This window comes from Hyperoodon ampullatus, assembly GCF_949752795.1.
Source record: "Hyperoodon ampullatus genome assembly, chromosome: 5".
Classification (NCBI taxonomy): Eukaryota; Metazoa; Chordata; class Mammalia; order Artiodactyla; family Ziphiidae; genus Hyperoodon; species Hyperoodon ampullatus.
The window spans coordinates 98,206,077-98,232,095 of NC_136918.1; the positions used below are offsets into that span (position 1 = coordinate 98,206,077).

At 38.4% G+C, this 26,019-nt stretch overlaps 1 protein-coding gene across 3 annotated transcripts in view; it reads left to right on the top strand.

The window, feature by feature from the left end:
• ABI3BP (ABI family member 3 binding protein) overlaps positions 1–26,019 on the top strand; it is a gene marked incomplete at both ends in the record, with an annotated part of 249,712 nt that overhangs the window by 74,807 nt on the left and 148,886 nt on the right. For all 3 annotated transcript variants that reach the window (XM_079704665.1, XM_079704666.1, XM_079704667.1), the window contains 2 exons: positions 5,823–5,891; positions 10,098–10,230. In XM_079704665.1, the coding sequence (XP_079560791.1) occupies positions 5,823–5,891; positions 10,098–10,230 (202 nt within the window). The remainder of the gene's footprint in view (positions 1–5,822; positions 5,892–10,097; positions 10,231–26,019) is intronic.

A 26,019-nucleotide genomic window follows, 5' to 3' on the forward strand; every position in this document is an offset into this window, starting at 1 on the left:
ACAGAGGAAAGGAATTAGGAAGGGTGCTGGGCCAAAAGATTCTCCCCATTGGTTACTTGATGCCATGTATATATTTAGTAGAGGACATATGCTTGTCTTTTATGTAATTAAAATAGAACAGATCATGAGTAGGGGTGCTGTATTAATATGAATTCAGTCATGCTAGGTTGTAAATAGTTGCTTTTGTGATACTCTCTAAGAACAAATGAAAATAAGATTGATGAGGACTACCGCATTTGGTAAAGAGATACCTCAAAGAGGGAAATGGACATGGAAGCTTAAATCTGGGGCCTTCAGGAGCAAGTTTGTTCTAACTCACAGTTCTGGTAAGGCTGGCTTTAGGTGTAAATATTCCAGTAATGCTTCCAATCCACTGCCTCATTTTATATATTCCTACATCCTTGGAGTAAAAGAATATGTAATATGATTGGTTACATCATTCTTTGTTTATTTTCCTAATCTATGTCTCAGGCACTCAATAAAAATGCTGAAGCAGGTTACAAAATAAATTCCTAGTGTAACATTTTAAAATATTTAGTAATAAAAGGTACAGAATAATGAGGGTTGAATATTCTGATAAAGCCAGGGAGTTACTCAACAGAAATGTATGTTTAGGGTCCTGCGTGTTTAAAAAACGTGGTTCAGATATTTTACAGTAGGTCTTATCATATTGAGGAAGTATTCCGTTAAGTCTGTATTAATTAAGAATTGATGTTGAATTTTGTCAAATGCCTTTTCAGCACTTGTGGAAATTGGTGCTTTTTTTTCTCTTTATGTTCCTGGAATAAACTACACTTAGCTGTAATGTACTGTTGTATTATGTGCTGCCAGATTCAGCTTGTCAGTATATTTTACAGGATTTTTTGCATTGATATTTGTGAGCAAGTATTGTTAAAGAAGAATTATTCAGTGACACTTGTTAAAGATGGTAAGGAAGACTTTACTCAAGGGGGAGGGGGTTCTTGTGACAGGTATAGGGAAAATTGCAGTGGTGTCTTGTAGTGAGGGAGAGAAATTGGGCTCAACTCCAAATATAACGAGGAAAAGTGGGAATTATAGCTAAGGAGCAGAGTAGAAGTGAATGGATGGATGGAAAATTACTAAAAGGAAACATCAGGGGTCAGGGAGGATTCTGGCGAAACTGACCTAACAGGGTTCTTGATGAAGGCAGGCCAGGGTGATCAGATATCATCCGTGAGATGGAGGATGATGAGGAACTTGATTGGATACCAAGTGTAATCAAGTATGGAAGATGGGGGATTCTGGCTAAACTGTCTCAGGATTCCTGCTCTAATTAGACAATGCAGAAATGAACACAGAAGCCCAAATGTCGGAGCCTAGTTGAGCAAGAGCTCAGAAGAGCCTGATAAGAGTTTGGTCAAGAGAGAGAATCTTTGTCAGGGTGGTGTGTAATTTTCTTTTTTAGTGAAATTTTTGCATTTTGAAATCTTTGATGCTTGCTTTAAAAAAAAAAAAAAACGGTTTTGAACATTTTCCTTTTAAAATATGTCCTCAGGCCTCTTAGGACACAAAATTCTGCTTTTAAGAAGTCATCATCATGATAGCTAACATTAAATTAGCACTTTCTGCGAATAATCATCTCTGAAACCCCTATGAGCCCAGGTACTATGATTTTTCAATTTTGCACGTGAGGAACTAGGTGCACTGATGTTAAGTATTTTTCCTTGTACTAGCTACTAGCTGTGCAGGCTCAAGGGTCCATGCTCTTACCCAGAAATTTAGTCTGTGATGAAACCAAACTGTTAAGATGGCAGGGGTAAAGTATATTATTTTGTTTGTTCAGGTCCCTTACCTGATTTCCTTTAGGATCATCCTGGCTTATTTTATGTTTCTTTTGTGGAAACTCACATGGCAGGAAAAGGAAAAAACCTCACTACGACACCATCCTGAAGTAGTGTGGCTTGCAATGCAAATGTCCCCTAACAAAAATGTGAGAATTAGGATTTTTTGAGCAGAGTGAGTATGGGAAGATTATTTGTGTCACCAAAAAATCTAAGACTTTATAAAGAATTTCAATAGTAGATTTCCTTAAACAGGAAGCTGTCTGTATCCTCCACCACAGGGCATTCAAAATATGAAGCAAATTAGATTTAATTAGTCTGCAACATTGTCAGGAATGGAAAAATTGTCAAGGTAACTGCATTCTATACATTTTCTTAAAATTTCTTAATAATACACATTCTCTAAATAAAGAAGTAGTTGATTTTGGCATGTGTTGCCAAAATTTCTGATCAGGCTACAGTGTATATATTTCCAGACTGCTACATATCCACAAAGAATTTCATAGTGCAGAACAGAAATAGAAATCTTGTTTCTCAGTTGTTCTGTTTTTCCACGTCTGTGTTCCCAACTGAGCGTAAAGACTACCGAAATGCATGAATTTGGAAGTTTTTAATGAGAGTGAGAGCCAGCATATGCACCCAAGTCCCGACATCTGTTCCAATTTGTAATTGGCTGTAACAGCCTATGGTCTATGCAGAACGACTGTGATCATAACAAAAATTACGTTTAAATTGCTCATGTAACCATATGTCTCGGATCATGGCACTATCTTTGGCTTCTATGTGTGTTATTTTTCTAGTATTTCAGGCCTTTTTTTTTTTTTTAAACCACTGAGGTATAGTTGAATTAACATGTATCAAGGAAGGAAATAAAAGGCTAACTCTAAGAGAGTCTGCCACAATGAGAAAAATTTAAGAAAAATGGGATTTAGCTTTGTTTTCTAGAAGTGAGTTCCAGAGACTTATTAAAAGGGCATTTTGGGGACAAGATTAAGAGAGCTACATAATTTGCAAGGCCAAGTGCAAAATAAAAACACAGGGTCCATGGTTCAAAAACCAGGAAAAAATGTCATTAAAGGTACTAAAATATAAAGTTTTTTCCTTTTTTCCACAGTTTCTCAACTTGTCATAGTGCTATTTTATTTGCTATTTAAGGTCATTTAAGTAAAGAAAAATTACGAGTAAATTATTAGCATTTCTTTATATTGTGCAATGCTAGTTTTAAATGCAAATGTAAGACCCTTTAAGTCCTAAGCAGAATCACTAAAATGACACAATTTGTATTTTGTAGTTCATACACGCATACATACTTTATTCTTGCCGCACTAGTGGAAATGCACAGAACTCAACTTTTTGATACTTGCTCATTCTACTAATACTCTCTGCCTTCCACTTACTCGCGAAAACAAAAGGAAGCAGGGATTTCTCTAGCTTTTCCTTTCCCTCTATGTCCTAATTTTCAGCATCACTGGCTGGCTAATACAGGAAAGGAACATGAATAAGAAAGGACCTGATAGGATTCTTTGGTCATTTTTGTTTCTTAAAATGCTGTTGCCTTCTTTCTGCATTTGATGCAAGTTCTGGTTCAAATGGAAGTGTGACCTCACAAGGCTGTCAGTGTCCCTTCCACAGCCCCTTACTCAGTGGTAGATGTAATATGCTTACCTTATTTGACCTTTGAGTCTTACTGGACTCCCACACGACATGGGCCCTTTGGAATGCTATGCTAATGGGTACCTAGAATGCTATACATGGATGGAAGGAAGTGCAGACAATGCATTATTGTTCCCATCTGCTCTGCTCACACTCATGCTCCATTATCCCATTGGGCAGCCCTTATAAAACATGAATTCAAAGATAAAAGGGCTTCCCTGGTGGCGCAGTGGTTGAGAGTCCACCTGCCAATGCAGGGGACACGGGTTCGTGCCCCGGAAGATCCCACATGCGGAGCGGCTGAGCCCGTGAGCCATGGCCGCTGAGCCTGCACGTCCGGGGCCTGTGCTCCGCAATGGGAGAGGCCACAACAGCGAAAGGCCTGCGTACCGCAAAAAAAAAAAAAAAAAAGTAAAAGTATTAAGAATTTCATGATGGTGACAGCAGGATATTAAACCAAGCATGGGACCCTTCTGACCACAGGGCCCATGTGACTGTACATGTTGCCCATGAGGCTGACCCTGCCTCAGTGACCTCATCTACAAATTGGGATGAGAATAGTTCTTGTCGGGTAAGATTGCCATGAGGAGTAATTAAATTATGAATATAATGTATCCAGCACATAGGAAGTAGTCAATACACAGTAGTTTCTTAATACCTGTATTGCTCTATATCCCAAATAAAATCAGGAAATGGTTATTATATTGTTACTAGAAAACTTGATTTAAGTTGAGCTTTTCCTTATATAAGCTCCACTAAGCAAGATATGCTTTCAAACACATGAGACTGAAACACAGCGAATGCTCCTTTATCTGTATTGTGGTCATTAGACACCAATGCGATCAGTGAGCAAAGCTCTGAGGTCAATTCAAGAGGTTACCTGGTTTATCTTTTGCAGTGGTAATTACTGCAGCAGGTTATAGCAAATAGGGCCGGGTGAGGTGTCCAGGAAAAAGACAAAGGCTTGAGTCATTAAACATGGTTGAAGGCCAGGTTGTCTCTGCCTGAGAATGAGGTCAGCCCCGTAAAGCCTTGGGCTTCAAACACATGGACGGGAGATATTTGAAAGAAAACAAGACATGAGCTCTGTCTGAGCAAGTAGGAGTGAACTGCGATTGACTACAGCATCCGGATGAAGCGTGGTGTAGAATGAGTTCCAGGATCCAGAGTTACTGAAGAAATATTGTAGATAATACCCATCAATCAATTGATTAATCCAGTAGAACTGCTTATAAAATGCTATTTTATATGCCCAGAGTGTATTTGGCTTATTTATACACTGTGTATAGACCAACCATTCCTCTTGAAAACATCAATTTTAAAAACTTTGATAAATTATCAGCCCCTGACTGAGTTAGCACATATTGATTGTCTAAATATCATTTTATTTAAAACCTAAATATTTTAATTTTTATTTATTTTTTTACTGTCCACATTTTAATTTTTATTTTTTTAGGTTGTTAAAATTAATTGAAGTGTATTTGATTGACAATGTTGTGTTTAATTTCTGCTGTACAGCAAAGTGACTCAGTTATACATACACATATTCTTGTTCATATTCTTTTCCATTATGTTTATCACAGGATATTGAATATAGTTCCCTGTGCTATACAGTAGGACCTTGTCATTACTGTTCAATAAGTTTTGATGAATACAGACACCTGTGTACCTTAAAATTGTCAAGATACCAGCCCACAGATTTCCCTCATAAAACCTAAATCTTTTTAAAAGAGATTCTTTATTTTCCATTGGTATAGTTTAGGTGAAAATTATACCAACTTAAATTGTGATTTTGTTTAAAAATTGTTCATGAAAATGATTGATTGGATGTGATAACAGACTGAAATTATGCAAACAGGATAAAAAAAATAGGTAGGATGTTATGAATATTCAGATTCCCAAGAAAGTGAGCAATTTCAGATCATTCAGCAGGTGAGACTCTTGTGTCCTGTGCAAGTATGATTTTCCTTCTCTGACTTTGAAGCACCAGACTGACCCTCTGTGAGGGGCAGGATAACAAAAGAAATATGATCTGATTTTTTAAAACATCTCTTTGCAGAGAAAAGGACTGATGAAAATGTGGCATGAAATCTGTGTCTAGCATGATTCTTCTGAGACCTCTCCCCGACTCCTGTCCATGGGGTTTTGAAAATCTGGATTTAATTTTCATTTGAAAAACTTAATGGCCTGAACTATCCCAAGAAATTTGAACTTTCTGAATTCCTGGGCCCTCTCACCCACTGGTGTTGTGGTTACGATGACTAAAGCTGACTAAAGCTGGGAACACTGAGTCAGGAATGGGTTTGCTGTCGTGAACTCTGTTTGTTCGCAAAGAATCTTACTGATAAATAATGTTACTGTTTCCAGATGCTGAGCCTAAATATCTGATAGTCGTGCGGCCCGCTCCTCCTCCCAGCCAAAAGAAGTCATGCTCAGGTATTTTTGTTGATTTTTTTTTAAATTAACTTTAAACCATGCCTTTTCATCTCTTTTCTACCCACAAAGACCACGCGGCTTGGGGATGTCTCAGGAATATAGGTTAGAAGATGTACAATGCCCAGCAGACCCCCATCAACACAACCCTGCTTGGGGAGTAGCATAGCCTGGTGGGAGAGGCTCTTGGGGTCTTTTCCAGCCTCACCACATACAAACTGCAGGGATTGAGGCAAATTATTGAACCTCTCTGTGCCTCCATTCTGCCGTATGGTAGGGTCGGCGTGAGGATTAAATGAGTCCACAAATACGCAACACGTAGGACAGGCCTGGCCCAGAGCAAGTGCTCATTTAGAGTTAACTCCTGTTGGCCTGTCTCTATTTTGTAGTGTGTGAACTAAAGCCCGCTCTTGTGCCTTTCAGATTTTTTAGGGCAAAATTTGATGTCTAACCTTTGCTGAAGGAAACTGTTGACATTTCTAAAGCATAACTCATTTAGGTGTGTGTTAAATGGGTTGGAACTTGGATTTTATTTATGCCTCTTCCTTCTAAATCTCTTGTATTTAGTCAAACATAGAAAATAGGACTTCTTTCATAAAACAGCAGTGCAACACCCATCTTCCCAGGGCTAGGGAGACTTAAAACAGGAAAGTAGATACCATATGTATAAAAAAGTAGAAACATTTCTGCATGACTAAGGAAGATTAAAATCCTATGTTGTCGGGCTTCCCTGGTGGCGCAGTGGTTGAGAGTCCGCCTGCCGTTGTGGGGGATGCGGGTTCGTGCCCGGGTCCGGGAGGATCCCACATGCCGCGGAGCGGCTGGGCCCGTGAGCCATGCCTGCTGAGCCTGCGTGTCCAGAGCCTGTGCTCCGCAATGGGAGAGGCCACAGCAGTGAGAGGCCCGCGTACTGCCAAAAAAAAAAAAAAAAATTCTATGCTGTCCCGGGACTTCCCTGATGGGGCAGTGGTTAAGAATCCGCCCTTCAATGCAGGGGACATGGGTTCGATCCCTGGTCCAGGAAGATCCCACATGCTGCTGAGCAAGTAAGCCCGTGCACCACAACTACTGAGCCCACGTGCCGCAACTACTGAAGCCCGTGTGCCTAGAGCCCATGCTCTGCAACAAGAGAAGCCACCACAATGAGAACACTGCATACCACAATGAAGAGTAGCCCCCACTCGCCACAACTAGAGAAAGCCCGCACGCAGCAACGAAAACCCAATGCAGCCAAAAAAAAAAAAAAAAAATCCTATGTTGTCCCAATTTCACTGCTAAAATTTCTTCTCAGATCAAATAAGGAGGCCGTTGCTATTATGAAGGACTGATAGAACTGTAAATATGCTTTTAACATCTGCTGTCACATCTTACTACTCTAGATAAAGTTGATCATAGTGCTCTTCTTTTCTTTTTCATGTTCTAATGTGAACTGTTCTCAAAAAAATTATTTCCTAATCATATTTGTCTTTTACAGTACACTGGTTGCCACACAGAAAAAAGGATCTTTCTTAAAGGGATGAGAAGGGTTGGGGGAGCGTACAGATATTCACATACACTGAGCAAAGGCGCCCTTTGCAGATCTGTATTCTGTCTCCTAGGTGTATTAGCCATGCCTGGTTACCAAAAATCAGTTGCCACTATCCCCTCCCCTCCTTCTGTTGGTTTCCTTTTCTTTTTAGAGAAGCAATAAATGGTCAAGTATTTTGAGAAATACAGATCCTTTTCCTTGACCTCTTATATTATCCCAAAGTGCAAGGGAAATTTCAATCAGTACTTACAACTTACTAATGGTAGCTGTCCAGGCAGCTTTCCATATACTTGAAAAGAAATGTACTCTCAATATTTCAAGATTCTATTTCAAATTATTTAACAATAAAGTCAGGAAGCATGAGTATGGTTTTATGGGATTCTGGCTTCATAGTCACTGAACTTTTCCTTAATATGATTATAAAACAAATATACAAAAAGAAGGAAGGTCAAGAGAGTGATTACACCTTAATAGCATTTTATAACTTCATTTCATTTGGGGGCTTCTGTGACACTGGCCTTAGAGATTATTTTTCACTATGATGACCAACACAGGAAATTGTTTCATCCCACTCAGGATATAATACCCCACCTTTCCTTTCAGGCAACAGATATAATTTTTGTTTTTATAATCTGCATTTAAGAGTGATGTAATGAGTCATAGATTAGCTTCCATTCATTTTATATTTGTATCTGCCACATAAATTTTAATTATTTAATCATTTTTAAAGTAAGATCCAAACTTAGTGAAATAATTATTTGATAGTCATGTAAACCTTAGGTTCCTTGGGGAAAGAAAAATATACCTTTTTTCTCTAAGTGGCATTATCTTCATACATTGTGAGCTAAGCCAGTGATATAGTAAAAAGAAAAGTAGATTATAATTCAGGAGACCTGGATTTGAATCTTAACCTTGCTCTCATTGTGACCTTGGACAACCTTGAAACTACTCTGGGCCTTGTTTTTCATCTATAAAATGAGACAGTTGTGAAATCAACGCAGGGGTGGAAAAAGCCTTATCAGAATCACCTCAGGGCTTTTTCAAACTACCTGTGTCCCCCACCCTTATCTCAGATTCTAATCTGCCCTCCTTGGGGGCCAAACTTGAACCCTTTGAATCATAGATAAGGTACTGTTGCAGGTGGATCTGGACAAATTTTCAGAGAAGTATAGTTGCATGTTTGCAAGTAATTAAACAATAACCATCTTTGAAAATTATTTAAAATATCTGTTAAAAATTCACCTATGTCACAGTGAAGTAAATTTCCACCACTAGGTTATGTATATTCTTGTTTCAGAGGGCTTTTCTGCTAGAATAACAACTTATACAACTTAAATCTGACAGAAGCAACAGTCATGGCACAATTTTCAAGGGTTTTTGGTTCAGATAACCTTAGCTAAGCTCACACAAGGGGTACCCTCCTACCCACCTTATAGAGGTCACAGGCCATGTTGCTGTTTGGCTCACACTACAGTAGATGGAGATAAAATTTCTTTTTATAGCAAATATATATAGTATCATGAAATGAAAAAGGGAATTAATGGAAATACAAAGCATATATGTTTTACATTAGTGCTGCATAGTTTTATTAGGTCCCATTGGATTTTTAATTAATCCTATTAGATTTTACCCTGATTTCTTTTATGAGCCAGTGTTGGTTTCCATGGTTGAAAATCTTCCCTCCTCTTTTTCACTCTCCTCCCATGCCTGCAATTTCAAATATTTTTGAAAAAGCAAATGTCTGTGCCCCCCCCACCACATACTTGAAAAGAATCTAGAGTGATATATCAACATCACTCTTGGCATTGCCCCAATCCAGTTAGTCTTGTCAGAATAACTGTGCTTCCTGTATTATTCCTACTCTTCCAGCAGTATTAAAAATGTGTGCACCTTTTCCATTTAGATACTCACTGTAAAAAAAAAAAAAAAGGGCTATTACAATGGTCTCACAAGGGATTTTACACTTCCAAATAGTTTTTTTTTTTTAAAAAGACTATAACCTGCAACCTACATGGTAAGCTTTCTTTTCTAAGGTGTTATTTCACACTAATTCACAGTCCCAGGGGGAAAAAAAGCATAATTTATTTTGTCTGTAAAAGAAAAGTGAGTGTGTGTGTGTGTGTGTGTGTATATATATATATATATATATATGCCTATATGTGTGTGTGTTTATTTCATTGGTAATAGCCAAGACCTCCATATTCATCCCTGACTCTCAAGAAATAAAAACTAGGAATGGATATAGGTTATATGTGTATACACACACACACACACACACACACACATAAATCTCAAAAGGGTATTTCATTTGATTCCTGCTTAAATTCATGGGCAAACCATTATTAATATTTGTGCACTATATAAAAAGAAAAGGAACTTAATGCTTTCACATTCTTCATCTCTTGCTAAATTGTCTTTGTCTGTTTTACCCAACTCATAAAGGACTTCCCTGGTGGTCCAGTGGCTGAGACTCTGCACTCCAGGGGACCCCGGTTCGATCCCTGGTCAGGGAACTAGGTCCCACATGCCACAACTAAGAGTTCACATGCCTCAACTAAGGATCCCCCATGCCTCAACTAAGACCCAGCGTGGCCAAATAAATAAATATTTTAAAAATTATTTTTAAAAAAAGAAAATACACTAAATAATAACAAGAATTAACCTGTCCATTACCTCCACAGGTAAAGCACGATCTCGCAAACCTCTCCAGCTGGTGGTTGGCACTCTGACACCAAGCTCAGTCTTCCTGTCCTGGGGCTTCCTCATCAACCCTCACCATGACTGGACATTGCCAAGTCACTGTCCCAATGACAGGTAGTTCACATTATGGAAAATTTTGTTTTTCATCTGAAAATTGGCACTTGCTTTCAATAGTATCTGCACATGCTTTAGAAGAATGTGTAAATGGAAGGAGCATCAGTATTTACAGATCAGCTATTAGCTGTAGAGCCTGATCTAGGTGTGAAGGGAATGAAGATACATTAGTCAGGGTCCCTACCCTTCAGGGAGTTATCATCTATCTGAATAGAAAACACATGCAAGTATTTTTTCTTTCTGAAGAAAAAACTAGAAGGGAAAATAAGCCAAATAGCAAGTGGGGTTATCAGTGATAAATGTAAAAAAAAAAAAAAAATCAGAGGATGAGGTTGAAAGCACTTAGTAGAGACTGTTAAAAGTTGCAAAGCTCCATCTTTGGTTTGAAAAGGATGGATCTTTGATCTGTCAATTGACAAAGTGCTAAGACAGTAGGTCTCTCAGTGTGGTCCCTAAACTAAGCAGCATCAGCCTCAATAAACATCATTTGGGAAATTATCAAAAATGGAAATTCTCAGGTCTCCAGACCTACTGAATCAGAAACTCCACCTAAGCTTAGGGATCACTGGCTTAGAAAACTGGAGGGAGGAACACATGGAGAAATGTAGGTCAAGGAAAAGCACAGTTGGAAATGAAGCTACCATCTTCTTTGGCAGAACAAAATAAGAAAAACCTAAGTTTATTTTTAAATTACTGCCATTCATTCAGCACATGTAGTTGGCATTGTCTATGTGCTGGGCACTGTATAAATGCTGAACCATGATTCTAAACTGAGTATAAGATGATATTTGCTTTTCATAAATATTTACTACAGTAGCTTCAAAATTTAAAACTTTGCATCTGACAATCAAAAGTTTCAAGCTTCAACCAAGGAGTTTTTATTTTAGAAGACATTTTTTAATTTTTAAGTACTCAAAGTGACTTAAATGTTTAAGATTTGTTTCATTACTTTTTTACATAAAAACTTTGTTATTGAGGAATAATTTAAACCTAGTAAAATGCACAGATCTTAGGTGTACAATTTAATCAATTACAAAAAAAAAGATGTGTAACCATGTACTGTACACCCCATCATGACATAAAACATTGTCATTACTCCAGAAAGTACTAGAGAGTTGGCCTACTCTAGAATTCCATATAAACAGAATCATAAAGTATGTTCTCTTTTTGTGTCTATCTTATTTATTCAGCATGTTTTTTGAGATTCATTCATGACATTGCAAGTATAAATAGTTCATTCCCTTTTTATTCCTGAGTAGTATTCCATTATGTGAATATTTCAGAATTTATTGATCCATTTTCTTGATGGTGGACACCTGAGTTGTGTCTTGTTTTTGGTTATTTTGAGTATAAATTTTATAAACATTTTTATATAAGACTCTTGTAGATATATCTTTTAATTTCTCTTAGATCAATACCTAAAAGTAGAATTGCTATGTCACAGGGAAGATGTATATTTGATTTTTTTTGGCCTAATTTTTCCATTTAAATTCCCCAAGCAGTATATGGGAGTTCTGGTTGCTCCACATCTGCACCAGTATTTTGTGTCATCAACATTTTTCATTTTAGCTATTCTAGTGTAGTCATATCTCATTACCATTTTAATGTGTATTTCCCTTGTACTAAAGGTATCGAAAACTTTTTCATGTACTTTTTTGGCCATATATCTATTTTTTGTCGTGCTTTATTTCTTTTTATTTGTCTTAATTGGACAGAAAAGAAAGAGCTTTAAAATGTTTGTAAGTTCTCAGAAGTACCTTTCATATGACTTTGATTAAGAAGTCTAACTAAGAAAGAAAAAAATTAAATTTTCTTTCACATGTCCATAGTTCTGAAGGAAGAAATTCTTGGAAAAATTATGTAGAAGATACGCCAAAACTAAATTTTTTGAAAAGTAATTTTGAGCTGTTTCAAAGAATCTGAACTATTCCTTATTTCAACCACTACTAAACCCATAACTTACTTTGTTTGGAAATGGACTCTTGAAAGAACTTTCTTTCTTGTGATAACTTCAGTTTCTATTGGGTTCACAGGGTGCCAGTGCTGAGAAAACAAACACTTAAGGGTTGCTTTCTTTTTCCTTTTTTTAGTCTCTTACTAAGAAAGAAAGAAGGAAAAAAAAAGAAGGGAGGAGAGGGGATGGGCAGGAAGGGTAGAAGGGAAGGAAGGAGACCTGAAACTCTTGTAACAAAATGTAGCTGATTTTAATGGTTACTCAACTTGCTTGATAAATCCATGAGGTTAGGTAACTTGCAAATTCGTGTAGCAGGATTTGGATATGATTTCCTCCCCTGTCCTCAAGCCTTTCCTTCAATTTCACTTGGTTCTGCTGACCCCTCCATGAAACAACTTATCTGATGATTGATTCTAATTGATAGAGGTTGCCACGGTTTGACAGCACAAGAAGATAATGAATATGAAGAAGGTAGAGGAACAGTTGCCCGGATAGAGCTAGAATTTTATCCAAGGCAATTGACTTGAAGGTCCCAAGCTACTCAGACAATGTGTACACCTCACCCTCTCATCCCCTTGCCCATAAACCCAGGCTCTGCTCTTCTCATCAAATAGATGGAGTCATGCCCATCAAATAGATGGAGTCATACCCATCAAATCACAATATTTAAAATAAATAATTCTACCTAGAATGAAGTTTTTTAAAAGATTGAATAATAACATATCAAGATGCTTGCCAAGTTTCAAACCTGAGTAAGTGGGAGGATCAAAGTATCCTTGGCAGAAATAGGGAATTGTTAGGACATGACTAAAGGGGAAGAATTAATGGTAATGACAAAAAGAAGCATTTGGAGTACTTGTGAATTTTATTTACCCATCCCCCCTTTCTCCCTAGTTAGAACAGTTAATAAAGAGCTGACATTTGACAAAAAATAATAGTCCTTATTTAAAAGCTCTGGAAATACTGTATATATTATAAGCACCCAAATAAACCCACCAGAACAACTCAGTTGGTGTACTTAGATGCAGAATTAGAGAAATCCACCCTCATATGATTATGTAGATGGTGTTTTTTAGAATTTAGATTAATCCAGTAGGTTAGAGTAAGCAATAATAGTTATAGGGAATGATTCCTCCTTGAAAATTAGAAGATTAGTACAGCTCAAGTTTTCCTTCAGGAGCATATTCTGACAAAACTGTTGGAATCTGAATGCCCTTGGCTTGCTACAGGAACATCAGCTGATGTCATTTTAATCCATTTAACTCTAATATTTGGCACTATGTGTAAAGTCTCTGGTTTTTTTTAAAACAAAATCATTTCACATTGGTTTGTATAGCATCATTTAGTAATTTGCATATTACTATGCAAATGCAAGTAATTTATTGGAAAGGTTTCTTTACATTATACTTTGACTTTTTTTTTTAATTAATTAATTTATTTATTTTTGGCTGTGTTGGGTCTTCGTTTCTGTGTGAGGGCTTTCTCTAGTTGTGGCGAGCGAGGGCCACTCTTCATTGTGGTGTGCGGGCTTCTCACTGTTGCGGCCTCTCTTGTTGCGGAGCACAAGCTCCAGACACGCAGGCTCAGTTGTTGTGGCTCACGGGCCTAGTTGCTCCACGGCACGTGGGATGTTCCCAGACCAGGGCTCGAACCCGTGTCCCCTGCATTGGCAGGCAGACTCTCAACACTGTGCCACCAGGGAAGCCCCTATACTTTGACTTTTGACTTTATATATCAAAGCTCTCGTGTGGTGAATTTCTAATGAGAAAACCTCTGTTTTCTGTTTTATTTGTTTTAAGCTTGGAAACATTAATGAGTCACTTTATCCTTGGTTGTATGTTTCCATTCCTATTTGCATAGGGTCCATATGGTTCTCCCATGTTTTTAGAGTCTTTTCTGAGTTCACATTCTTTGGAGAGTAGATGTACCTAATTTACAGTTTTTTTTTTTTAATTTATTTATTTACTTTTGGCTGTGTTGGGTCTTCGTTTCTGTGCGAGGGCTTTCTCTAGCTGTGGCAAGCGGGGACCACTCTTCATTGCGGTGCGCGGGCCTCTCACTATCGCGGCCTCTCCTGTTGTGGAGCACAGGCTCCAGATGCGCAGGCTCAGTAGTTGTGGCTCACGGGCCTAGCTGCTCAGCGGCATGTGGGATCCTCCCAGACCAGGGCTCGAACCCGTGTCCCCTGCATTAGCAGGCAGACTCTCAACCACTGCGCCACCAGGGAAGCCCTAATTTACAGTTTTTATTCTTAATGGGCTTTGAAAGGAAGAATGTACATGTTTGTCCTCAATATATCTAAGGTCAAAAGAAAGCTTTCCAAATTGACCCAGATGAAGAGTTAAAACCACAATTTATTTCACCGTTAATAGCATATTTTTTCCTTCCCATGTTTCCAGCTTGTTAAAGTGTTCAAGATTGCCTTAGTTCTCACTCCTTTGCCAACTTATTAAAGCTTAATGATTCTTTTAGAATTTTCTTTTCACATTTTCTAACACTTTCACATTGTACTTACTTGCTCTTAATGTAGAATGAGGGCCCTCCTTTTTGGCTGGTCCCGGGCTGACTCTTGCCTTTTATTTTTTTCTTTATCCCGAGTTGTTAAGAAGTGAATATTTTTGATGTCTGGAAATTCTCACTTGATTTAGCCCAATGCCTTGTTACCCATTTGTCTTGCCATGTAAATTTTAAGCTCTGTGAGGACAGGGACCATGGGTATCTTAATCCACCATTGTTTCCTCAGTCCCCGGGCCAGCATCTGGCACATAGTAGACCTTCAGTAAATTTATACTGAATGAATAAACAGTAAAATGTTAGCATTTTCACTTTTATGCCTTACCATTACTTCAAACTTAGAACAAAATTGAACTCATACTTTTCTCTTGAAATATCAGTTCCCATATTACTTTCTGAAGTATCATAATTCTTTCACTCTCCATAATTTGAAACTTCATGAATTTTTAAATTCTTCATTTCCTATAGGTATTGAGGCTCTGAGTTACATTGGTTTTGCCTTTGAGAAGGACCCATATCAGTATCTTTATCTTCTGCTTCTCCATTTCCATGTCAATGATTCCAATTCAGACACTCCGTACCTTACCCTGCATCCTGGGAATAGCATCCTGGCTACTGACCCTGACTCCTTTCGTATCCCAATCCATCCTGGTTTCTGCAATACTGAAGAAAATTTAGGCTATTCACCGTCAGCTCACTGTTTCTTCATCCCAGATTTAGTTTTAACTCTCTTCTGTTCTTACCAAGGAACATGTTTCTGACTTCAGACAGTGCTCATCATCTGGTCACTTCCATATTCTATAAGTCTTTGCTCTTTTACATTTGCCTCTTTACTGATATTGGTGCCCTGCCTCTTGCTTACAAACATGCTCAAGATTTCCCTACTCCCAAACAACATCTTCTGTTGACTGTGTTATATCTTCTAGGCTACTTTTCAGACTCTTCTCTTAATTCCAAAACTTCTCAGATTAATGTGCTCTCATATCCTTGACTTCTTTACCACACTCACAGTCTTTATTCCCTTTCGCTGGCTTCGGTCCTCTTTACCATTCCACTGAAACTTCTCTTGGGGATCATCAATGATCAATTAATTGCTAGATCCAGTAGAGTTTTCTCAGTTCTTATCCTTTTAAACCTCTTTGTGGGAATTTTGGCCATCCTCCCATTCTTGAATTCTTTCTTCCTTTGAAATTTTTATTTCGATTTTCCTCTTACCCTCTTCCTCTTATGTTTTGCTTACTTGTTATCCTGTCTCTCAAATGTGGAATAGAGATATATCCTTGGATGTCTACCTATGTATCCTCCTTATCTCAGCTATAAGCATGTCTTTATCATCTCTATATAGAACAGTGATTCTCAAACTTTGACGTACTTGCAAATCATGTGGGAGATATTGTTAAAATGTGGATTCTGATTCCACAGTCCTGAGGAAGAGCCTGAGATTGTGCATTTCTAAAACCTCCCAGGAATTTCTGACGTTGCTGTTCTACAAGGAATAGCAGGAGTGGTATAAGGATATAAACCACTTCCAATGCTAAACCTCTGACTTTGACCCAATTTCAAAGTTCTAAGAGTGTATTTTTAGTTGTCTGTGGAATATTTTCATTAGGATGACCAGGTAACAGTGTTCAGCACCTCAAACTCAAACTAAATCAATGTTGTCTATACTACTAAAAAAAAACTCCTTTTCCATCTCTTTAACTTCCCTCTTCTCAAGCTTGAAAATTGAGGTTTGATTTTTATTTACACTTCCCTTGGCACCCATATCCCATAAGGAGTCTAGTCTCATCAATTTAACTTTGATCTGTTCCTTTTTTCCCCTTCTTTCTATTCCTTCCATGGTTCACTCCTTTGTTATCTCATATCTGGACTACAGCAAAGTGAGATTCCTCCCTCCAGTTTTTCTCTGATTATTCCACTGCTGATAAATCTAACTTCCTTCATTACTGCTCAACTTTATTTACCTGTTGATTCTGTTGAAGAATCTCCCCCAGGTTCCCACTGGCTGGTAAAAAAAAAAAAAAAAAAAAAAAAAAAAAAAGTCATAGATTCTCTCCAAGAATCTATCTCAAGGAATCTTCGAGTCATCCTCCTGATATGGGGTTTAAATCTGGCCTACTCTGCTTTCCCTGGATCTGGGTAGGATTTCCTGCTTTAAATCTACCACCGAGGTGGGGTTTACAAGGTAGCCTTTTTACAAATTCAGGCTGCAGGGTGCCATGCCCAGCCACCCTCAGATGTTTTGCTTTTCATCCTGCCTTCTTTAGTCATATGCAAATGTACACCTGCCTCTTTCCCTATTCTGTGAGCTCATTTTTTAATTTATGCCCAGGGTCTTACTTGTCTTCCATCACACATACAATGTAGCATCACATTTTACAACAGTAGTTCTCAACAAATGCATGAATGAATAGGCAAGTGGAATGTCCAAAACTAGCTTTAAAAATCATCTAACTAGTCCAGTCAGCCCTTGAACCTCCTCTGAAACATCTCTCAAACAGACATCACAGTGAGTATATCCAGGGATGGTACATAGCATGATTGCTCGGGGTATAAATTCTGGTCAGACTGACCTAAGTTCAGACTTCTGCTCTGTTAGCTGAGTGGCCTTGGACAGGTTACTTAAATGCTTTAAGCCTTGATTTTCTCATCTAGGCTTCATGAGAAAGAAAAAAAGAAATTTTCTTCTCATCTGTAAAATGGGAGTAATAACAGTAACATCTCATAGCGTTGTCAGAATTAAATGAGATGACACGTAAAATGTGGCTATGTTCACTGTCATGCAATGAATACTCAAGAAATGATACTGAGGTGTGAGGAGTTTGGGGGCACACGGAAAGAAGTCCAGGCAGCCTGTAGGAACAGAGAGCAGCTCCGAGCTCCCAGCCAGCCAGGAAACAGGACCTCGGAGCCATAGCCAGAAGAAACTGGATTCTGCCAACAGCCTGAATCAGTTTAGAAGCAGGTTCTTCCCAAGAGCCTCCAGTTACCCGACCAGGGATTAAACCTGCACCCTTGGGACTGAAAGCTTAGAGTCTTAACCACAGGACCATCAGGGAATTCCCCAGAATCCCCCACTTCTTACCACCTCTGCCACCCTTGTCCAAGCCACCATCATCTCAGGTTTATCCACTGAGAGGGACTGCAACATCCCAAAGCAAGGAACCCACTTAGCAACTGGATCTTAGATTCTGAGTGCTAAGAAATCTGGCAGAGACCATCTTCATCAAATGAATCAAGTAAACAAAGTTAACATCACAAGGAATGCAACAAATTGAAATTGTGCACCCCCCGATAGGATGCAACAGGAAGAACACAGCATCATTTGCGTGATATTCCTGCCAAAGTGCATCACTTGAGACCTGTGACTTGCACGAGTGACACCTCCAGTCGAATCCTGTGGGACGTATTTCATTTTCCATGTGGATAAGAATTATCAAAGCAAAAACTACACTGGACAGAGTTATAGAGCCATGTGGCTGACAGGGTCTTGGTGCTCCGGCCGGGTGTCAGGAGCCTCTGAGGTGGGAGAGCTGAGTTTAAGACATTGATCCACCAGAGACCTACTGGCCCCAGGTAATATCAGTCAGTGAGAAATCTCCCAGAGATCTCCATCTCAATGCTAAGACCTAGCTCCACTCAACGACCAGCAAGCTCCATGGCTTGCTGGACAAGCCATGCCAAACAACTAGCAAGACAGAAACACAACCCCACCCATTAGCAGAGAGCCTGCTTAAAATCATAATAAGTTCACAGACACTGCAAAACACACCACCGGACATGGTCCTGCCCACCAGAAAGACAAGATCCAGCCTCATCCACCAGAATACCAGCACTAATACCCTCCACCAGGAAGCCTACACAACCCACTGAACTAACCTTACCCACTGGGGGTAGACACCAAAAACAACGGGAACTACAAACCTACAGCCTGAGAAAAGGAGACCTCGAATGCAATAAGTTAAGCAAAATGAGAAGACAGAGAAACCACAGCACATGAAGGAGCAAGGTAAAAACCCCCCAAGACCAAACAAATGAAGAGGAAATAGGCAGTCTACCTGAAAAAGAATTCAGAGTAATGATAATCAAAATGATCCAAAATGTTGGAAATAGAATGCAGAAAATACAAGAAACGTTTAACAAGGACCTAGAAGAACTAAAGAGCAAACAAACAATGAACAACACAATAAATGAAATTTAAAATTCTCTAGAAGGAATCAATAGCAGAATAACTGAGGTAGAAGAACAGATAAGTGACCTGGAAGGTAAAATGGTGGAAATAACTACCACAGGGAATAATAAAGAAAAAAGAATGAAAAGACTTGAGGACAGTCTCAGAGACCTCTGGGACAACATTAAATGCACCAACTTCGAATTGTAGGGGTGCCAGAAGAAGAAGAGAAAGAGAAAGGGACTAAGAAAATATTTGAAGAGATTATAGTTGAAAACTTCCCTAATATGGAAAAGGAAATAGTCAGGTCCAGGAAGTGCAGAGAGTCCCATACACGATAAATCCAAGGAGAAACACGCCAAGACACATATTAATCGAACTATCAAAAGTTAAATACAAAGAGAAAATATTGAAAGCATCAAGGGAAAATCAACAATTAACATACAAGGAAATCCCCATAAGGTTAACAGCTGATCTTTCAGCAGAAACTCTGCAAGGAGAAGGGTGTGGCAGGACATATTTAAAGTGATGAAAGGAAAAAACCTACAAGCAAGATTACTCTACCCAGCAAGGATCTCATTCAGATTTGATGGAGAAATTAAAACCTTTAGAGACAAGCAAAAGTTAAGAGAACTCAGCACCACCAAACCAGCTTTACAACAAACCCTAAAGGAACTTCTCTAGGGAGAAAACACAAGAGAAGGAAAAGACCCACAATAACAAACCCAAAACAATTAAGAAAATGGTAATAGGAACATACATATTGATAATTACCTTAAATGTAAATGGACTAAATGCTCCAACCAAAAGACAGACTGGCTGAATGGATACAAAAACAAGACCTGTATATATGCTGTCTACAAGAGACCCACTTCAGACGTAGGGACACAAAAGACTGAAAGTAGGGGATGGAAAAAGATATTCCATGTGAATGGAAATCAAAAGAAAGCTGGAGTAGCAATTCTCATATCACACAAAATAGACTAAAATAAAAACTATTACAAGAGACAAAGAAGGACACTACATAATGATCAAGGGATCAACCCAAGAAGAAGATATAACAATTGTAAATATTTATGCACCCAGTATAGGAGCAGTTCAGTACACAATGCACATGCTAACAGCCTTAAAAGGGAAAATTGGCAGTAACACAATAATAGTAGGGGACTTTAACACCCCACTTTCACCAATGGACGGATCATCCAAAATGAAAATAAGGAAACACAAGCTTTAAATGACACATTAGACAAGATGGACTTAATTGATATTTATAGGACATTCCATCCAAAAACAACAGAATACACTTTCTTCTCAAGTGCTCATGGAACCTTCTCCAGGATAGATCATACCTTGGGTCACAAATCAAGCCTTGGTAAATTTAAGAAACTTGAAATCATATTAAGTGTCTTTTATGACCACAACTCTATAAGACTAGATATCAGTTATAGGAAAACAACTAAAAAATACAAACACATGGAGGCTATACAATACACTACTAAATAACCAAGAGATCAATGAAGAAATCAAAGAGAAAAGCAAAAAATACCTAGAAACAAATGACAATGAAAACACGACTACCCAAAACCTATGGGATGCAGCAAAAGCAGTTCTAAGAGGGAAGTTTATAGCAATGCAACCCTACCTCAAGAAACAAGAAACATCTCAAATAAACAACCTTACTTTACACTTAAAGCAACTAGAGAAAGAAGAACAAAAAAAACCAAAGTTAGCAGAAGGAAAGAAATCATAAAGATCAGATCAGAAATAAATGACAAAGAAATGAAGGAAACGATAGCAAAGATCAATAAAACTAAAAGCTGGTTCTTTCAAAAGATAAACAAAAGTGGTAAACCATTAGCCAGACTCATCAAGAAAAAATGAAGAAGACTCAAATCAACAGAATTAGAAATGAAAAAGGAGAAGTAACAAGTGACACTGAAGAAATACAAAGGATCATGAGAGATTACTACAAGCAACTATATGCCAATAAAATGGACAACCTGGAAGAAATGGATAATTTCTTTAAAAAGCACAACCTTCCAAGACTGAACCAGGAAGAAATAGAAAGTGTAAACAGACAAGTCACAAGCACTGAGATTGAAACTGTGATTTAAAATCTTCCAACAAACAAAAGCCCCTGACTAGATGGCTTCACAGGCGAATTCTATCAAACATTTAGAGAAGATGTAACACCTATCTTTCTCAAACTCTCCTAAAATACAGCAGAGGGAGGAATATGTCCAAACTCATTATACAAGACCACCATCAACCTGATACCAAAACCAGACAATGATGTCATAAAGAAAGAAAACTACAGGCCAATATCACTAATGAACATAGATGCAAAAATCCTCAACAAAATACTAGCAAACAGAATTCAACCGCACGTTAAAAAGATCATACACCATGATCAAGTGGGGTTTATCCCAGGAACGTAAGGATTCTTCAATATACGCAAATCAATCAATGTGATACACCATATTAACAAATTGAAGGGTAAAAACCATATGATCATCTCAACAGATGCAGAAAAAGCTTTTGACAAAATTCACCGCCGATTTATGATAAAAAAACGCTCCAGAAAGTGGGCTTAGAGGGAACTCTCAACATAATAAAGGGCATATATGAAAAACCCACAGCCAACATCGTTCTCAATGGTGAAAATCTGAAACCATTTCCACTCAGATCAGGAGCAAGACAAGGTTGTCTACTCTCACCACTATTATTCAACATAGTATTGGAAGTTTTAGCCACAGCAATAAGAGAAGAAAAACAAAAGGAATCCAAATCAGAAAAGAAGAGGTAAAACTGTCACTCTGCAGATGACATGATGCTATACATAGAGAGTCCTAAAGATGCTACCAGAAAATGAATTTGCTAGAGTAGCAGGATACAAAATTAATGAACAGAAATCTCTTGCATTCCTATACACTAATGATGAAAAATCTGAAAGAGAAATTAAGGAAACACTCCCATTTACCACTGCAACAAAAAGAATAAAATACCTAGGAATAAACCAGCCACGGAGACAAAAGACCTGTATGCAGAAAACTATAAGACCCTGATGAAAGAAATTAAAGATGATACAAACAGATGGAGAGATATACCATGTTCTTGGATTGGAAGAATCAACACTGAAAATGACTCTACTACCCAAAGCAATCTACAGATTCATTGCAATCCCTATCAAACTACCAATGGCATTTTTTCACAGAATTAGAACAAAAAATTGCACAATTCATGTGGAAACACAAAAGACCCCGAATAGCCACAGCAACCTTGAGAAAGAAAAACGGAGCTGGAGTAATCAGGCTCCCAGACTTCAGACTATACTACAAAGCTACAGTAATCAAGACAGGATGGATCTAGCACAAAAACAGAAAGATAGATCAATGGAACAGGATAGAAAGCCCAGAGATAAACCCACACACATACAGTCACCTTATCTTTGACAAAGGAGGCAAGAATATACAATGGAGAAAAGACAGCCTCTTCAATAAGTGGTGCTGGGAAAACTGGACAGCTACATGTAAAAGAATGAAATTAGAACACTCCCTAACACCATACACAAAAATAAAATCAAAATGGATTAAAGACCTAAATGGAAGTCCAGTCACTATAAAACTCTTAGAGGAAAACATAGAACACTCTATGACATAAATCACAGCAAGATCCTTTTTGACCCACCTCCTAGAGAAAGGGAAATAAAAACAAAAATAAACACATGGGACCTAATGAAACTTAAAAGCTTTTGTACAGCAAAGGAAACAAAAAATAAGACAAAAAGACAATCCTCAGAATGAATGGGAGAAAATATTTGCAAATGGAACAACTGACAAGGGATTAATCTCCAAAATATACAAGCAGCTCATGCAGCTCAATATCAAAAAAAAAAAGCCCAATCCAAAAATGGGCAGAAGACCTATATAGACAGTCCTCCAAAGAATATATACAGATTGCCAACAAACACATGAAAGGATGCTCAACATCACTAGTCATTAGAGAAATGAAAATCAAAACTACAATGAGGTATCACCTCACAGCAGTCAGAATGGCCATCATCAAAAAGTCTACAGGGCTTCCCTGGTGGCGCAGTGGTTGAGAGGCCGCCTGCCGATGCAGGGGACACAGGTTCGTGCCCTGGTCCGGGAAGATCCCATGTGCCACGGAGTGGCTAGGCCCGTGAGCCATGGCCGCTGAGCCTGCGCGTCCAGAGCCTGTGCTCCACATGGGAGAGGCCACAACACTGAGAGGCCCACGTACTGCAAAAAAAAAAAAAAAAAAAAAAAAGTAATGGCAGGAATAAGAAGTGAGTATTAGTTTTAGTTTTGCTTTGATATAGTGGAAAATAATTCAACAACTTTTTGACTCAGAGAAAGGTCCTTGAAGAATCAAGAGAAAGAATGCAGAGTAGGTGGAATAAGAAAATGGAATAAAATTACCAAGACACTTATTTTTTAAAAGAAGGGAGAACCCTGGAATCGGAGAGGGGCAAGGAGAGAGTGAAGGGGGAGAGAGAGACTTTGAGATGAAGAGAGTGAGGGCAGATTTTATGTCAGCAGTCACAGTCTCAGTAAGGCAAGAAGCAAGGATATTGACAGTGGGGGGCGTCAGGAGGTGTCCTTTGATGTGAAGAGAGCAAAAAAAATGTGATGTGTGGAATAGGTGTTCTAGGAAATATAGTAATTAATCACATAGAAATAAAAGAATTGTTGAAAAAAGTATAGAAAGTCCCAAAGATGGCCAACCTTGTGCATCAATCCAGGCTAGTTTGTGAAAGGACTAAATTTATTGACACTATTCAATTTCTCCACTTGGCAGAATTCAATGCCAGTTACATCATAAATTTTATTTATGGGATTTCTGCCTCTAGGGTTTCTAGCCTGTGTTATGCCTCTGTATTTTATTAGAATAGAATGTCTAATTTGTAGCTAGAATAAAATTTTAGAAACAGAAAGGATTCAAAGATTGTCTAATCCAACCCCTCTTTTTCAAAGTAGAAAGTTGTTATATAAATGGGCAAAGAGACTCTCCTGAGGGCATGCTACTAGTTTGCAGCTGGCGGATATCCAAGCCAAGCCACTATCTGCCTTCTCCATTACATTTGGAGGAGCTATGGTATTTTTTAAGTTATAATAACGATTATTGTCAGTTTTGAGACTCTTAGGGAGATCCAAGCACAGGATATCGCCAGTTGAACCAAGCACTGCCCTCAACAGTTGCTTACCACTTAATTAGGATGTGAGATATCCTTGTTTCTAAAATCCACATTGCTAGTCAGGCTTTTCAGAGGTCTGCTGTGATGACATTCACTGGCTGTTACCTCTGTCTTTAATAGACTTGTTCCCTCTCTTTGCACTTGTGTCCAAATTTAATTAACCACAGAAAAAAAGTGCAATCAACATTTGATCCTGGATGTCCTCAGACAGTATTGGGAAGTCTGTGATTATGTGAAAGCCTTAAGTAATGCTAAAAGAACTTCTGATTCCTTTTACTTCTCTTTCATTCTGGGTCATTTTACCTTGTTTTGGCATCTCCTTTTGCTGAGCCCTGCAGTAGATAGTCCAATGCAACACAGAAGGTATTAGCTTATGAGTCAGAAGACAGCCATTTGCCTGGCTCTGTCACTGATTCTCAGGCTTTAGACACTTCTTGGCCTCTCTCTTCTATAATAATTCTTGCTGTGCTCATTTCAGAATTTATCGTATGGATACACGGAAATAAATTTAAAAATCTTAAGCCCTCTGCAAATGTACCATGTAGACATTTATTGAACTTTCCTTCCATTTGCATTGATTCTATAAGAATGCTGAGGTTTGGTAAATGAACTCTTATGCAACGACATATTGCAAAATACAATTGTAGACCTAATGGCTTAAATCAGTATATTTTGGTGATCGAGTCATTGGCCATTTAGAGCAACTATAATTTTAGAATGACCCTATGAGCACCTAAGTATCCATTCTATTTGTTCCACAACATATATGGAGTACCTACTCTGTGCTAGGTTGTACAGTATTATCATCATAAGGCCTATATTTTGCTTTAAAATCAAGAAAATAGACTTCACCACTTTAAAGCTAAGTAGCCTTGTTTACTATCTCTTTTAAAATTTAGAACTTGCCTATATTATACAAGTATCAATTAAGCCAGTGTTTGTGAGGGTAACCTAACAGAAGCCGAGGAGAAGGCCTAGCTGCCTGTACTTTTATTTTTCCTGACTAAGTTGGTACAAGAGAGGTTAGTTAGAAAGCTTTGTGATCAAAATAGAAAAAAATTTACAGGCTAGATTTTTTTAAACAAAGTCTTAGAACATGCCTGTCTCATTTTATTCCTAGGAAGAGGATATAAAATCAAACTTCCTGGGAATCCTGGAATCTGGCCTCTGGTAGTTCTGTTAGCATTGCCCCACACCCCTACCAGATCATGCAAGCAGTTCAGGACTTCAGAAATGTATCCCAACTAGAGACGCGTAACTCTGGAGGCCCATCTGGTCTGATTTTAGTTTCTCTGCACTTCCCTGAAGTCCTGTAATAGCCAGGGCAGGGGAAAAACGACAGAAATTCTGTTCGACGTACTTGTCAACAAATGTGTTTCATAAACTACTGTTGATGGTTCAACTCACGGGACACAGAGCATTGGTATTCTATAACATTTGTTCCCAGTAGCAGTTAGTGTTCTGGCTGGAACAGCCTCCTTCACTCGTTTTTCGTGACTTTGGAATGGGGTATGGAGCCCAGAGAGCTGCTTTTATGAGGAAGAAGCAAGCTAATGAATGATTTCGAGCATTTCAGTAGTTTGTGACTAGTAAGAAAGTAGGCTGAATGTACAAATACGTCCCTTTTCTGTACTTAAGAAACTATAACCCCCTTGCTGACTTCATGGGCATGCAACCAGTACAGTCACACAGGTTCCCCACTTAGAAGGGCCCATGCTTGTTTTAATGCTCTGTTGTCACCATCTTAAAAGTCTTAATCATTTTTGAATAAGGGGCTCCATGTTTTCATTTTGCTGTGAACTCCACAAATTATGTAGCCAGTCCTGGCCCTTGTTTCCAAAGATTCTGGGTGGGTTTTTTTTGTATCAAGAGCTTGTGCCTGGCACTTAGAGGGGACACAATAAACATTTTTAGCATCAGTAAATGAGGGAT